The sequence below is a fragment of the Lutjanus erythropterus genome, chromosome 4 (genome assembly GCF_056507025.1).
Source record: "Lutjanus erythropterus isolate fLutEry1 chromosome 4, fLutEry1.hap2, whole genome shotgun sequence".
Taxonomy (NCBI): domain Eukaryota; kingdom Metazoa; phylum Chordata; class Actinopteri; order Lutjaniformes; family Lutjanidae; genus Lutjanus; species Lutjanus erythropterus.
The window spans coordinates 35,897,239-35,914,216 of NC_139320.1; the positions used below are offsets into that span (position 1 = coordinate 35,897,239).

At 38.6% G+C, this 16,978-nt stretch overlaps 1 protein-coding gene across 1 annotated transcript in view; it reads left to right on the forward strand.

Moving 5' to 3' along the window:
• Nucleotides 1-16,978, forward strand: part of LOC146328802 (rho guanine nucleotide exchange factor 26-like) — a 35,819-nt gene that overhangs the window by 15,862 nt on the left and 2,979 nt on the right. Inside the window, exon 12 of the mRNA XM_084717819.1 lies at nucleotides 8,076-8,285. Coding sequence (XP_084573945.1) covers nucleotides 8,076-8,285 — 210 coding nt within the window. The remainder of the gene's footprint in view (nucleotides 1-8,075; nucleotides 8,286-16,978) is intronic.

Genomic DNA, 16,978 nt, shown 5'->3' on the forward strand with positions numbered 1-16,978 from the left:
TCAGATGAAGAACGGTTGTTGAGGTCTACACTGAAATGAAAGCAAAATTGAAGTACAGGAAAAACAACAGTTACAGTCACAACATGAAATCATTATCAGCCTGATTATCTGACTGATCTTCCACACTGTCTCAGGCAGGGTTTTGTTTAAAAAATGAAAATACCAGCATTGATTCCAGTAACCTTAAAGTGATACTGAAGCCAACAGAGTGCTTCATTCAATACCCATTGTTTGAATGGAAACATTCCTGAAATAATATTTTTTGCATTTAAACACCATGTGTGTGTACTATGGTTGCTCTTTCAAACATTTTGGTGGCATCTCAGCACACTGAAGTACTATGAGGCGCACCTGCATGCATGCACACGCGGGTCCTGGCTTGTTTCAGGTAATTGAATCACTGTTGCTAAGGTTGCAAGTTTACATAGCCAACTATAACTGACCACACGATCAAATGTTAGACATGTTGAGAATATTACTCAGCAGTAAGTCCACATAAGTGCTCACTCTCTTATCTTTGATTTCAAGATAATGTTTAATTTAACAGGTATAACACTTACCACTTCTTAAAAATTATTAATGATGATTCATTCTGTTAACATTCTGCATTAATTTAAACTCTCATTAATATGAAATGGTCAAACAATAACACAAGTTATGGACCGGAATAGACATTTTTAAGAAGAAAATATTGGCTGTAGCTGATATCAGAGAACAGAGTATTTCAGCTCAGCATGTTTTCTTAATCTCTGAAGACATATCATGGTCAATTTAGGATTAATTACAGTAAATATATTACAGATTGCTCCTTTAAATGTCTTTTTTACGTGAAGCACTTGGTGTGTGTAATTGTTTTTTGCAGGTAAAGCTCTTTGCTTTACTTTGAGCTGCATTTCTTATATTAAAAAGTGCTATTCAAATAAAGTTTATCATTGTTGTATTAACTCTTGCAATGATTAGCTGCCAGCGAAGCTATAAGGACAGTCATTATTTTGTGGAGCTGGATACAGAAAGGATTGAATGCAGGTATTGTTTGACTTGAGAAGTATTGAAACGACTTGGTACTGGTTTATTTCAGTTGATAACCTTTTTAAGTATTGAGTATCGATACCTAGCCTTAATGCTGCAACCTCCCCCCCGCTTTATGGGTGTGTTTATTAAGCTGAACAGGTGCAGTTACCTGAACCTGCTGGCATCCTGAATGTGAGCCTGTTTTTCCGAGTTGTTGAGGTCTCAACATGTCCCAGAGCCGTGAATCATCTGCAGTGAGCAGACCTGCTTCTTGTCAGCTCTGTCACTGAGCCTGCTTTCCCTCCTCTGTTTCCTCTAGTTTTAGTCAGAACCATGAAGTGAGCCATAAAGAGGACTTCCTTGAAATGATGTGGTTTTCATTTATGTGTGTGTGTGTGTGTGTAGAGTTAGTGTGCACACACAAGTGTGCCTACTTCTGCCAAAAAAGTCCCTTCCCGTCCATCTCCCTCTGTGTCTGGAACTGATTTTACCGCTACTCGCAGACGAAGAATTCCTAAGAATCATAAAAAAAAAAAAAAAAGATTAAAAACAAGAAAGGAAAGAAAAGAAACATACCATACGATATTTTTCTGGGAATCCAATCCAGCCGGCAGACTCCAGCAGTGCGTGGTGTCAGGCCTGTGTTTGGAAGAGGGATTTGGGAAAGGGAGTGCTCCGGAATCAGAGTGTGTATTTGTGTGTATGCGTGCGTTTGAATGGGAGAAGCTGTTATAATATTGGTTTGTACTGCGGGGAGCACTGGAGCCTTGCCGTGGCACGCTACCCGACTGCACTCCATCTGCAGTAATCAAAACAAAAACACACCAGGGGTACACGAGGCGAGCCAGGCGCAGCCAGGTCACAATCCCTCCCAGACATAATGGTATAATAGCTCTTTCCCCTTTCCTCTGCAGTTATGAATCGGGAGTGTGTATGGCGGGGGGGTAGCTTACAAGCAGCTAACTGCACTTTGTTGCCAAATGCAATAATGCTGCTGTGTGCTTGAATCCTTTCAGCTTCATCGTGTCTCATTTTTCATGAGCTTACATTTCTAGGAATACCATAAACACCAGAAAGAAGGAGGGGTGAAGAGGTCAAAGCCACAACACTTAAACAGTAGAGAGAAAACATACCTCTGACCTTAGAATGTTTTGTGCTTTAAAAGGACAGTGTTTTGTAATATTCAGGAGACAGAGACCATAAATGTGTGTTTCACCCTGCGTTAGGTGATTGGGAATCCTAAAATGTTAGTATGATGTCTGTGGTTCAGTAGCATTTAATCTAGTATTGTGTCTGATTATCAAATCTGAATTATTTCAAATCTATTATCAAACCTGTATGTAGTTTTCAAGTGAACTGCAACTATTTTGATAATCAGTTGATTGTTGAAATATTTTTTTTGAGTAGGTTGTGGCGATATGATAATCTGTATCACAATCTGTTGCATCAGTGTAAGCAAGCTGACATATCACTATTTTAAAATCTAATTTTACAAAACCTCTCATAATATAAATGATTGAAGTATGAGTTTAAAAAGTTTTTATGCAGTCAAAGCAATGATGAAAGATAACAACACTACTATCTCGTGGTGTCACGATGTGTGATTTTGTGCTTTCAAAAACACTGTTGTGAAACTCTAGTGTATCGACATTATCTTTCAACCTTAATCTGTCAGAAATCACTGCATCAGTTATCAAAGAGTCGCACTGAAATTAAAATCCTTTGTTTTTTTTTTTAATTAGTTAAACTTTTGCATAAAGTTGCACTTTAAATTTCAGTTTGAAAGTTTGAATGTTGCTGGCCAATTAAAAGAGCAGCTTAAAGTTGTGTTTATGAAAAGCGTAAATGAAAAGAAGCGTCAGTGTTGCATGACTGATGTTGTGGTCTGTGTATTCCTTCCTTTATGGGAGAGGAATATTTGTCTCACAGTTTGGGCATGATACATTTTTTTAGATGGCAAGTTCAGCCCTCCAAATGTGTTACTGACAGTTGAGTTGTTGAACAGAGGAAAAGATAAGGATGTGTGTTGGTATGGGCAGATACTCAAGATTGCTATATCGTTATTGGACTGTAAAAAATGGCATCAAGCCAGGATTTGCTGCTATTCTCTGTTTTTATGTCGCTGTCAATTAAATATCTTTGAGTTTTTGAGTGTTGGTCTGATAAAACAAGACAATTTAAGACTTAAGATTTTAAGACCTTAGACTAGGGGAAACCTGTTGTCTGATGTCTAATAGACCAAACAATTCATCAAGAAAATAACTGAGATTGTAACAACATCACTCACCGTACAATAAGTCCACAATAAAAAGTCTATAATATGATGCTCATCACAGTGATAAAAAAAACAAAGGAAAATGACAACTTGCAATGTCCTATAATAATAATAAATCTGATGTATAAAGCCTTTTTTGTTCATATAAAATTTGTTTTTGTTGGAACTTACAGTGCTTCTGCTCTTCTTCTTTAATACAATAAAAAAAAAAACAGCACGTGCAAAAAAAAGGCATGAATTGTCTCTGGCAATGAATGATTGAATTACGTTTGTACAACTGCAAAACAAAAACTGCAGTGGGCAGTAGCAGTCATTTTATAAAATAGGATTAAAAATAATAAACTAAAATAATTAACCATGCATCATAATAGATATCATTACAGTCTAGATACTTTTTTCTCGCAATGTTTAACATATTGTTACTACAATGAAAATAATTATGTGCAGTCCTATATTAATTATTTAAAAACAGAAAATCAAAGTTTGAAATTGTTTAAATGTACTTATATGGTGGTGTTTTATACTTTGCCTGCTTGAAAAGAAGGAAGCATGAAAGTTTTAATCAGTGCTTCGTTAGACTCTCGGCTTATTTTATCAGCTTTAAATTGGATCCAACATGGGACTGCTTATTGGAAACCCATGTCAGACTGGTCTATTGTCACGCAGCGGGGGAAAGTGTTGATGTGCTGCACTCTGGCTCACAGGAACACTTACATAACACTGAGTCCACACCAGCTGGCTCCCCTCTCATCCTCACTTCCCCCCTTTTTCCTGTGTGATGCTGCCTGGGCATCATCTAAACATTCAGTATTGTTGAGGTTCAGATTTCCATCTCTCTCTCTCTTTTTTTTTTTCTCTTGTTTTTTTTTCTCTCTGTTCTTTTTGGTAGTCATGACCTTGTGGGTTTTTCCTATCTCTGGGTGTGTGTCTGTGTGTGCGAGCAAGTCTATAATCCCAACACTTTCTGTTTTAGTTTTTTTTCCCTTCCTCTGTTTGTTTGACTATACCATAGTCTCAACACTCCTAATTTGCTCCAGTACATTTTACTCTTACTCTGTGTGTGTGTGCGTGCGTGTCTTCATGCTCGACTTGGAGTTTTATCTCAACATCTCTCTGAGGATTTGTGCTAAATCTGCTTGTGTGTTGAAGAACTGGTTGTACATCAGTAAGGTGGTAGCTGTGATGACGTGTGGTAGATGCCTGTGCTGTCTCTACCGGCACACTGATCTTCATTCCAGTGAGGTCGTCTGTTTGTTTCTCTTGAAGTAGCTTGTGAGATCGCCAAACAGCAAAATGGACTTCTTTGTCTTTGTCTTTCTGCCACATTTTGACATATGATTACCCGCCTTCATTCCTCGATTTAGAAATAATCCAACCGTGTACTGTACGCTCTCGTTCCCCCACCCCCACCCCACACATGAGAAAACTCAGCCCACAAACATGCGGATTCCCCACCCATCCTTTCACTCCCCCGTGTCATGTAAATGGCATTCCAGGCATTTTACCTGTAGGGCCGTCAGGAGCCCAAAATACTGACGAAATCCTGCTATTTAACCTCCAAACAATATTTGGGATTATCTCATAGTTTCTTAAAGGAACTCATTTGGGATCTTTAGGATGTTGGTGTACACAAAGGTCTGAAATGTTTTCAGGGGAAAATGAATTATATTTTAAACTATTTGTATTCCAAATAGGTGTTTACACTTAAGATTGGGGTTAATTAATGAGTAAATATATGAATTACTATAGGTTTTCTAACCATACCCTAAGGCTTACATTCCTGTTTTAAAGGTCTTTTAAGGGGTTAAATCTATAAAATAACATTACATGTACTCTTTAATTTGTATCACCTTATTTTCTTTTCAATTTTGCTGCAAATTAACCCCAAATATGTAAAAACACTGATTAACGTCAGTGTAATACTTTGTAATTGTGATATTTTGAGATGTTTTTAATGGATTAAAGGTTTTAATGGGTAAAAAAAAAAACTCATAGAATGACCAAAAACTTTTACCCTTCATTGAAAAATTACACCCTTATAAGGTTAAAATTCAGGAGATGTTTTTGTGGTTATTGGTCAACCATAAAGCATTTTTACCCATATAAAATTTCCCTTAAATTGTTTATATAATCCATTAAAATGACCTAAAATATCACTGTCTATTTATTTATCCATTTACAATCCCCTTCAGTAAAAAGACCAAACCTGCTACCAACAATTCCTGAAGTTTCATCATAAGTGAAAATTAAGACCTCTGATAGTATAAATTCAGAGTTGTAAGTTGTTTTTTTTATCCCTTTAAAAAAAACTTAAACTGTGTATATAATTCATTCAAACTATTTCATATATTACTATTATTATTCATATTATCAGACAAATATGAGAGTGTTATGAATCTTCTCACCTAACTCTCAGCAAGAAGTATTTTCCAAAATGTTGACCTTTTCCTGACGCAGAGAGCAGCTTGTGGTTACAGTTGGATGCAGCACAAATACTCTCCTTTTTTTTTCTTTTTTTTTAGCATTTTCTGTGTCTGTGCTCTCTTTCCTGTCCTCCCCCTCCACGTTTATCTGATTTGTGTCTCCTGTACTTTCACCTCTTCAGTTCCAAGAGGTCTAAGTGGTTGTGGGCAGCATGCCTTTGACTTGATTGATTGCCGGACAATAGGGGTTGATGGGGAACAGTTGAACCTTGTTGAGAGCCTCCCAACCATGACCGTGGATTCTCCGACCAGTCATGTCCCCAGAGTCTAGAGAGAATGTGTGTTTGTAAATGAAAGAGTAAGACATGGACAGATACTCTGTCACTACTGTTTGTTTTAAGCGCTACCTTTGTCCCTGCCTGTGTGTGTGTGTGTGTGTATGTGTGTGATCAGCATGACTGTGAACACTAATGCACATGCTGGCTTACAAGAAGTTAGTTCCTGTCCAGTAGCTTCTCAGCTCGACTGCTGTGTCACTCACGGGTTGATAAAACACACATGGGCCTGACTAAAGCTCCTGTTTTCCAGAGCACGATGAAAACACACAAACACACACGTTTTCTCCACGCTCGGCGCTGCATTAGAGGCACCGTGTTTCATAATCAGCTCCAGATGTTTCTGCGCACTGCTCGACACAGGGTCACGCTCAGGTAAAGAGCACTCATGAGAAATGTAGGCACGTACTGAAGCAACCAGGGGCAGCTGATTTAGTGTAAGGACATGTGGAGAGCTGAATGTTTGGAGTTTTTGACTGCCACACAGTCAGACACATAATGTGACATTTGATTTATTAATCCAGGTGAATTTGATTAACAACATCCTTTATCCTCTCGGGGCTTAAGAGGCTGAAGTATAATGAAACGAGATCTTTCCTGAGATTAAATCTATTGAGTGAGAGGGAGTGGGTGGATGGTGTAGTGCACAATATTGGTATTATGTATTATTATTATTATTATTATTATTATTGTTATTTCAAATGTAATGTTGACCTCAAATCTCAATTAATTAGCCAATAGGAATAATATTGTCCAGACAGGCATTCATTTTAACATTTAAATATTTTAATCTGTATGTAAACATTTAAACATTTTCATTTAATATAATACTGGAAAAACAAAGCAAGAACAAAATATATTTCTGTTAAAGCTCCAGCTGGTGGCCGGTGTACCATGTGTCCATGTTGGGGCAGAAACAGGAATGCAGACAGTAGAATTTAGGGCTGAAGGGCACATTACACCAATTGTAGATTTGGGCTGACCACAGGAATCATTTGGGAACAGATGCTGAAGCACAAATAAGTCAGAGAAGCAACCATCTGTTAAATGATACTAATGTTTGTCTCAATGTTTGTTAGAAAAGTTGCACACAAAAAGCAGCTGAATTCACATTTATGTTTCAGTACCAACTTGCTAAATAGTGTATTTGAATATCTGGATATTTAAAGCAAGTCCTCGTGATATTTAAACTCACAGCTTAGATTAAACTCAGTTACAATTTTATTTTGAAATTACAAGTGTTTCGTTTTGTGTTTTTGTGGCTGGTGGGATAGCGTTCCAGGGAAAATGTTTGTGAGTTAGTTAACTCAACTGTCAAATTTGGTTTACATCAGTTTTCCACTGAAGCAACTACTATATGTGTGACTATGAGTATGTGTTTGTGTGTAAGTGTGTTTCTCTTTTCTCTCTCTTCTTTACCCTGCCATCAGACTGCCTTTTCCAGTAGGAAGCAGGTATTAAGCCAAATATCACTCTCTAAACCAACCAGACTCCATTTGCAAAATCAGTAATTTTACCTCACAGAATCCGAGCTAACACTTTAAAACTCTGAAGTCACACAATAACATAAAAAAACTAACCAATTTCAGCAGCAGTAGACCAGCAGCTCCAGTGTTCTGTGAGATAAAATTACCGTTTTTGCCAAAGGAGTTTGGTTGCTTTGGAGAGAGCAATATTTAGCTTGTGTAACGGCATTTTCCCTGCAGAAAAGGCTGTCGATGTCAAGGTTAAATGGGAAAAATATTCTACATATCACATAAACTTAGACTGATATTGATTTTGGTAGACTGCTTAGCTTCCTACACCAGTGCTCCTGCTGCTTCTCCGAACTGGGGCGTGTCAATCACCATCTACTGTAGGTAATACACTTAGTCTAGATAAGTACCTCATGCAACCACACTTCAAAAAATCTAAACTGTCCCTTTAATGATTGTCATTGCAGGATGGGATGCCACTGAATTATGAGCAGTTACACTATTTTGAACACGATGCAGTAAACAAACTGTCAGTAAAACTTTCCGTCTCTTTCAGCGAGGAGAGCTACACCGTGATCGACTACGCTCTGAGGGACCAGATCTGGGTGGGCCCCTGCCAGCCCGAGGATCTCAACCTGTCACCGGTCAGAAGCACCGCCAGCATGCTGAGCTCACGGCAGGCTGGCGCCAACCATCTTTTCCGTCTGCGTTTCCGTAGCAACCACTCCGGCGAAAAGGTGCCCATGATCCTGGGGACGGAGCTGCTGTGAGTGCAGTTTTTTTTTGTAACCTTTGTCCCACTTTTTTAATTATGCTGTCTTTGTTTCATTTGCGTTTCAGTTACAGATTTACAAGATCTTGCTGTTAAGAATGAGGTGAATCATGCTTTCTGATGACGTGATATAAACCGTGCATCTTTTTACATACATATTAGTAGGCCGGAGCAGTCGTAAGGGTTGATATATGGCTGAAAGCTCGTCTTCTATTAAAAAAAAGTTCACGTCCTTCTCTTTTCCCTCTTACTCCCTTATCTTTCCTTTATGTGCTCTAATATGCTTTTTACCTTGAAGTAAGAAAATCCCGTTATCCCTCTCTCCTCAGCTCTTATTTCTTCGTCTCTTTTTGGACCATTACGGGTCACAGGGATATTTTGTTACCTCCATTCTCGAGACGCAGCCTGAGTGCCGCTTGTTGTTTATGTGACCCGGAAAATGAAGTTTATTAGTAAGTTATACAGCCGTACTGTCTGCAGTCGCACTGTAACGCAGACCGGCTGCACCAGATAATTGTTTTGTTGACTGAGCGTCTTCCAACCAAACCGTCTATTTTGGGGAAACCAAATCTTTGTTTAATGTCTGCTGGTTTTAGCTGAAACTTGTTGCGTGTGCAGCGTGAGTGATTACTCGCACATCTGACCTAGAAATACAAGTTTTGAAGTTGTTTGAAATTCACTTTGTGTGTAGCTGTGATGGTAAAGTTCAGACCAAACTTCCCGCCTGATTCCATCTCTCTTTGTGCAGTTAACAGAGCACAGTGAGGTTGTTTAGATAGATTATATAACCCACACAAACAAAGGGGATCTGTCATATATTGGGCTTCATACAGGGTTTATTTGTTCTAGTTAGCGTTCAGACTTTCAGTCCGTGTGCACAAACGTACACGCTCAGTTTTCACTGTAATTATTTTGTGTGTTTCAAGGCTTTGTTAAGGAGTGTTTTCATATGCACAGGGCCCGTTCCTCTTCATTCCTGTGCAGTTAGAGAGCCTCCCTCTGGATTCTCATTATACAAGGCGTGGTTTTCAGCTCCACAGTGCAATATGCTACTTTTAAATGTCTCTTAAAGGGATAGTTCACCCAAAAATGAAAATTCACTCAATATCTACTCGCCCCTATGCTGATGTGAGTTTTAAAATGTAAAAAAAGAACACAAAAAACACACAAAAACATCTCCATACTGCTCATGTGGTGTAATCCAAGTGTCTGTAAGCTGCAACATTAAAATTTGACCCCAAAAGATGCCATTTACACCATGTTTTTAGCCTAAATGTCAGCTGTAGCCTCTCAGACCGGAGCCGCGTCAAATAGTGAATTGGTGAGACAATCACTCAGTCGAGTGTAAATCTCCACCAGAAATCCCGAAAAGAAAACCTGGATGTAAAGCCTTTGTGATCACCTACATTTTGCTTAGTAACAGTTATTAAATTCCATATTTTTCTTTAGTAACTTTAATAGATTACACTTAAATATTATACTGATGGGTCCAGTAGTAGATGAGCTGCGGACAAGCTCCACATCTGTTGGCCTCATATGAATGCACAAGTGATCCTGTCCAAACTTACACCTGACAGAGATAATAATAATAATAATAATAATAATAATAATAATAATAATAATAATAATAATAGTATTAATGACAAACTCTCAAAATAATTAGTTTGTATCTCAAATTAATGACTTAATATTTCAGTCATTATTTTGAGATACTCATTATTTCAAGAAAGTTTTTTTCAGTATGACACAAAATATTTTTTATTATACCCAGGAAACTCTCTTGTGACACCTTAAATCCACCCTGTAGTCTCTGTTGGGGGCCTACTGTAAATCTCCACTGCACAATTTTTTTGCTGATATTAGCCCCTGTGCTCTTACTAAGTGAAACTGACAAAGCGGCTGCAGTAATAGTGTTAAGCGTGACTGTTATGGTCTGTGTAGGGGGGAATCTCAGTGACATGACTTAAATATGCTGCCCACTGAGCTTTATATACTGCCCGTGTACAGATGAGGGGGGTCTCCTCGTCTAACTGCCCCCTCTGTATGTCTAGTGTGTGTTGTTGTGGAAAGCCCCCAGACTCCCGGCTTTGATAGCTTGGGTTTGGGGCCCTCGGCTTAGTTGTAATGATGTGTGTGAGGGGTGCAGCGCTCCACTCACTGTAGTCCTGAATGAGCTGAGGAGAGGAGACCCTGGCAACGATCCATTGTTACAGTGGTTGCTAGGCATTGTTTAAGCTGTTGCCTAGCAGCGGCCCATTGTTAAGTGGGCTGTTTCCCACGACTACCCCCCCTCCCCGCCTGTGTTTTACTCTCCCCAGCTCTTCCTCACAGTCCCGTGTCTCATCTTTTAGACAGCAGCCAGTGTCTGCTCTTTGTTAGTGATGACCAGAGAATAACTTCCTCTTCCCCTGGTCATTCATTCCAAATTAGTGATTTAACCTGACATGACACATGGAAGTGGTGTTACATTAGTCAGCCTATTTTGGTCCTCTATCGCAGTTAAATCAAGTAGAGAGGACAAGAGCAAGTATTTAGGTTTTCTCAGAAAGAATAGAGGGTGGGGCTGCAACTACTGACCATTTATTATTGAAGACACTATTCATTACTTTGATTGCTTGTTAAGTCTATAAAATGCCAGACAAGAATTTTAAAAAATGTGAATCACAAGTCTGGCCAGAGATAGTAAAAATATTCTAATGTCAATATTTTGGTTGATATTCTTTATGTATGTAGAACCCAAAAAGAGAAGTGAAACATGTCCAGTTTTTCAGAGCTGTAAGTGTCATATTTAAATCGTTTGTGTTGTTTGACTAACAGTCCAAAACCCAGATGGATTCAATTTGCAATAGAAAATGTAGAGAAGCAGCAAATCATCACATCTGAAAAGGTGGAACTAACAAGTGTTTGTCATTTTTGTTTGATGAAGTTGCTGGCCATCGATTTTTAATCAGTTAATTGACAAATCATTTTAGCACATATTTAAAATGTGCAATTTATTGGTGAATACTGTAGAAAGCAGCAGGCTAGGATGAACAATTTTTGTCTTTTTTGCTTGATAAATGACCAATGATTGCTGATAAATTTTCTTTTGTGATCAACATATCAGTTAATGATTCAAATTAGAATTGACAGCTTTTATGATAATCAGTTGTTTCAGTCATGTTTTGTACAAAAATGTCAGACATTTGTTGCTTCCAGCTTCTCAAATGAAAGGATTTGCAAATTTTCTTTGTCATTTATTATTGTAAACGAAGAGTCTTTTGGGTTTTGGACTGTGGGTTGGACAAAAGAGGAATTGAGAAGAGGACTTTATTTTATGCTCTGGGGAATTGTAATGAGCACTTTCCATAACAGCAAAAAAAATAATAATTTCATTAATCAGCAGACCAATGATTAATGAAAAATTTCAGAAAACCGGGTGAGTTATTTGTGCCTGCAACAAAACAGTCTTGTCATTTCAAGATAGTGCAACCTGCCAAAAATAATAAAGTGCACAACAAATAACTATGTGCAAAACTTTATGAGAGGCAAAATAATTAAACCTTATGTGTTTCAGTCTTCACAAAGTGGTTGGCTGGTTGGACAGAACAGGACAGACAGCTGATTTGTTCTTACTGTCACAGTTCAAAAGAAAGTTAAGATCATAAAGGGCTTACTTTGTGCATTACATCTCTGTTAATGAGTGTTCGAGCAGATACGTACTGATATCATGTTGCTTGAGAAACATAAGTATACTCTGCTGAAGAAGAAGCGGCTGTGTTACGGACACTTGAATATATTGTTAACTTCACCACTGAGTTTAAGCGCAGCTCAGGTTGGGGGTTCCTGTGAAATTCCACACATTCTGAAAAAAGGCGGGTCTGTGTCGTTTTGTGGAAATGAAACCGTAGAAACGGGACTTTTTCTTATGTTGGTCAGTGTAGGTGTTTCTGCTTTCAGTTCCATTTGCGCTCCACCTGCTGACTCTTAAGATTTTACCTGTCTGTGTATCTCTGCCTCTTGATAAACGTACATGCAGCAGACTGATCTTTGACCGCTGCGGTGACGTAATCTGTCAGGAATTCAGACCGACAGCTGGATCAGAGATGGCACAAGGACGCCTGTGTGGCTCTTCGTCTGTGATTCTCCTCCTTTTCTGTCTGTGTCCTCTTCCTTTTCTCTGTATCCTTTTGTTTAGAGTGAGCATGCCAACGTGTCTTCCCCGTGACCCCTGATGTCGTGTCCAGAGTCAGTGAATAGTGCTTCTCTATTAGTGGAACAGAGCAGCTACACAAGTCTGCAGCAAAACACTTCTGTTAGTCAGATATGCAGCTATAACACAAAGCAGTGCCGGTTACATAACAGCTCCAATCCGAGGAGGAGGGAGTCTGTACTCCTACTGCAAACCTTGCAGAGGTGGGAAGTAAATAAGTGTACTTTGTTACTGTACTAAAACAGATTTTTCAGGTATCTGAACTTTACTAGAGTATTTATTTTCCTGACAACTTTTTACTTAACTCTTTACATTTTAACACAAATACCTGTACTTTTAACTGCTTACATTCTCAAAACAGGCTTCCAACTCCAGTTTGAATGCATTTGAGTTTAATTATTGACTATATTTACTTTGCATCATTGCGTGCCGTCTTCCCAACAACAATCTGATTTCAACCTAAATGGATGGGACAGTAACACAGAGAAGACAGTTTCTTGGTGTATCTATCAGTACATGCCATGGAAAACAAGCTGAAAAAGACAAAAAAAAATAACAAAAAGACAAAACAAGATGAAAAACAACTTGAAAAGATATAAGACAAAAAAATATGTAACAAGACAAAGCACAATGTAAAAAAAAGTATCATGACAAAAAACAATGTCAAATATGTAACAAGATGAAAAAGACGCAACAGGACTGAAAATGATGGAAAGACACAAGATGATGTAAAAGACATAAGACAAAAAGACGAGATGAAAAAACAGAATAAAAGACCTAACAAGTGGAAAAAATGTCGTAAAAGACATAACCAGGTGAAAAGGATGTAACAAAATGAAAAAGACAGGATGAAAAACAACGTAAGATGCAGCAAAACAAGAAAGAACAAGAAACAAAAATGACATAAGATAAAAAAGATGCAACAAGACAAAGAACTGTGTAAAAGATGTAACATGACAAAAAAGACAATGAAAATGATGCATCAAGATGTAAACAGGTGGAAAAAAAAACGCAAACAAAAGAGATGCAATGCAAAAGATGTAACAAGAATAAAAGTGACGTAAAAGACTTCAGACAATAAAACTAAGAAATGGAAGAAAAAAGATGTAACAAGATGAAATGGACAAGGGAGGGAAAAGTAAAAGGTTCAGTCAGCTTTGCACAAAAACAAGTGTTAGAAATGTCCCTCAGAAGGTGACTTTTACTTTTCAGAGTTTGTACTTGGCGTGTACTATGTTTTTGATTTCATTTCTCTCATTGTTTTTTGATTATCTCACTCTTGTCTGCTTTCGTTTTACATGATAATGAGAAACTTGCTGATGGGAATCATTCCCTCAGGCTTGCTGGGAGTTTCCCTGACTGGACATCTCCTGGCAGAGGGATGCTGTGTTTTTGTCGGACGAGTAGGAATTGTACCCGAATGGTGTTCTGACCTGTGGTTAAGCGGAAACACTGCGGGGACTTGGTTGGGAGTAAACATATTGATAGTGAGCGAGCAGAAGGGGTTAGGAAGAGAGCGGGAGTGGAAAAACAGTGGTCTGGTGGTGATTTGAAGTTGGCAGAGGAGGGAAGGTTAGAAAGAGGCTTTCATCACTCTTTATCTACTTGTGTGAAAGAGGTTTTACAGCGCAGGAGCAGCAGCAGTGAGGTGAAACAAGAACCTCTGACAATAGATTTATGATTCTTGGAAATCTCCTGCCCAGTGGGATGAATGGTTAAAGGCAGAGGGAGCTTTACTACCATGAATAGAGCGATCCTGTACAGGCCTGTAGACATGTAGAGGGGAAGACGGCGAGCACCTGCTGTTCGGGCAGATGTAGTGTTCACACGCCTGCATGTAAACACACACATTGGCTTGTTCTTTTACCTGAACCTCTGCTGGTATGTGCCTCACATTCCCCAGATAACCATTAAGTTCCTCTCAAACACATGCGGTTGCCTGTTTGTGCCCGTGCGCAATACGTTGAAATATGAACGCATTTGCAGCTTTGATGAGGTATTTCAGCTGTTTGAACACGAGAAAGCGTCCTGTCATGATGGTGCGTCATGTATGTGCACATGCATCTGACTGTCGCCATGTGTGTCCAGCTGTCAGAAGCGGCGATTAACAGCTGTCTTTCCCACAGAGCAGCTTGGACGTTAGAAGAACTTGTACATTCAGCACAGAGAGGCACATATTGAGTTAAACATTATTTATATTACGTAAGATTGTTCATGTGGGGTGTTTCCAGTCCATTAGTTAGCAGAGTTTCCGCCCTAGATATTGTTGTAGATTTTGGATATTGTTATTCAGCACACTATTGTCTTTTCCTTCCTTGCGATGAGGTGATGTAATTTTTCTTACCTAAACCTAAACTTTTCTACCCGTTATATTATTTACCTTTACCATGGCCATTTATTTTATCCAAATTACTGATGATTATTTATCAAAAAATCTCACTGGATTAATATATTGCATGTCATCAAAATATCAATATTGAGGTATTTGGTAAAAAATATTGTGATATTTGTTTTTGCCCATATTGCCAAGGCCTAACTGTAAATATCTATCAAGACATGGTCAAACAGTCATTATATGTGTTTCAGTGATAAAATTGGTAGCTTTCCTTTCCCTTACCTTTCTTTGTGTTTTTCTTTTGTATGCTTTGCTTTTCATGGACTATTATAAGCTTATTACAAGCTTAATCTGTAGATCTACTTGGAGATTTACTGGGCCTTGTTATGAATGACTCACATGGATATGATGGTGCCTAGCAACAGTGTTGTTATTTTCTTCTTTGTTTTTTTAAGCCATGCTAGCAATACCGAAATATATTTTCAATCATTGTTCTAAGACTTTGGCGAACCACTGGCTAATTTTCTAGCAGCACCTGCAGATTGACATATGTGGTCAGAGTAAAAGATTTCAACAACTATTGCAGGGTTGCCAGGTCTGCTGTTTTCCTGGGGAATTGGGCTTCTATTAGAGTGTTTGCTGCAAGTTTGTCCACTTGTTGGGTAGGTAGGCCTATTTTGCATGCACAGTACATGAATAATATCCATTTTTTAATATGCATTTTGGAATTGAAATAATTTATGTATACCCAAATGCTACCAAACTGAGGCCAGATCAGCGCAGACACACTTGGATATGGGAGCCATCAAACGTATGTCCACACAGGGCAATTTTTTATTTATGATAATTTACTGGTTCTAATAACACAAGGCCTAGGTGAAATAATTGTTTAGGGAAAACTTCTTTTAATGCTGGCATACTAAACATTTAGGGTTTGGTGAGAGTTACTTATAGATATCACAATACATTCAGCAGTGATAATAATTCTGTTGGACTTTGAAAGCAGTGTATATGGATTGGCGGGGGTATATTTTGAGTTTTGGTTTAGGCCTGGTTTTTGGGGCTGGTTTTGGTTTGGTTTTGATTTGTCATGTGTCTAGTTTGTTACAGTGACCTGACAATGCTGAACTATTGGATGTGCCACCATGAAATTCAGTAGAGACAAACATCAAGTCAAAATTTAATTTTCTTCAAAAAAACTTGATTAGTTTATGTTATGTTAAATGTTATGCGGACATGTTAAACTAAGACATGAAACATGAATCGCATGAACACAATACCTGCCAAACATCTGCATGTTGGCATCATCATTGTTAGCGTGCTTAAGTTAGCATAAAGACAGAGCTGCTACCATGGCTTCAGCATCATTGACTGCATTGCCTCACAAAAACATCAACTTCTAAACAGGAAAATAAGTATCAAAGTATCAAAGCCAAAATGAAGACTGGAGAGTTTGAGACAAACCGCCTAACATTAAGTGTTTATTTTCCACCTGGACTGTGAGCTCAGTGAATATTTAAACGTCAGTGGTGGTGTTGAACATATTGAAAGGTACCAAAGAGAGGTGATTGGCCTGATATGTGTCACCTTGAGACAGTAAAATTTGTCAATCAACTCCAAAGGTTGCATTTTATCAGTCGTAACAGTGCATTGTGGGTGCACACCGAGAGCCTAAGCTACTGCTGTTATTTAAAGTAATGGTTATAAAGGTTTATGGGGATTTTACACAGTCCAATTAGTTGTTGAGGGATGACGTGACCTCAAACTTTACAGCTTTATGTGTCCTGAAAAGGATCGGAACAGCATGTGTACAATTAGAACACAATAATGAGGTGACTCATGGGACTTGCCTGTTTGAGGTCCATTTGAAGCCTTTGCAAAGAGCGTCCACACTCATACCCCTCTGTCTGTGACCGTCTGTGCGTTTTGTACCATCTGCATGATGTAGGCCAACGGCGCTGAGTCACAGAGGGCCTCAGAACCCCCTCTGGTTCATTTCCTGAACCCCCTTTATCTCTCCCGCTCTTAGTCTTTCTAAACCCTCGCCTGTAGATGAGAACAGGTGAAATGGGAGATTGAGTTTCTTGGAATCTGACCTGTGCTACTCCACCCACTTTTTTTTTCCCATGCAACACACGAGAAGGAGAGAGAGAAAGCAGG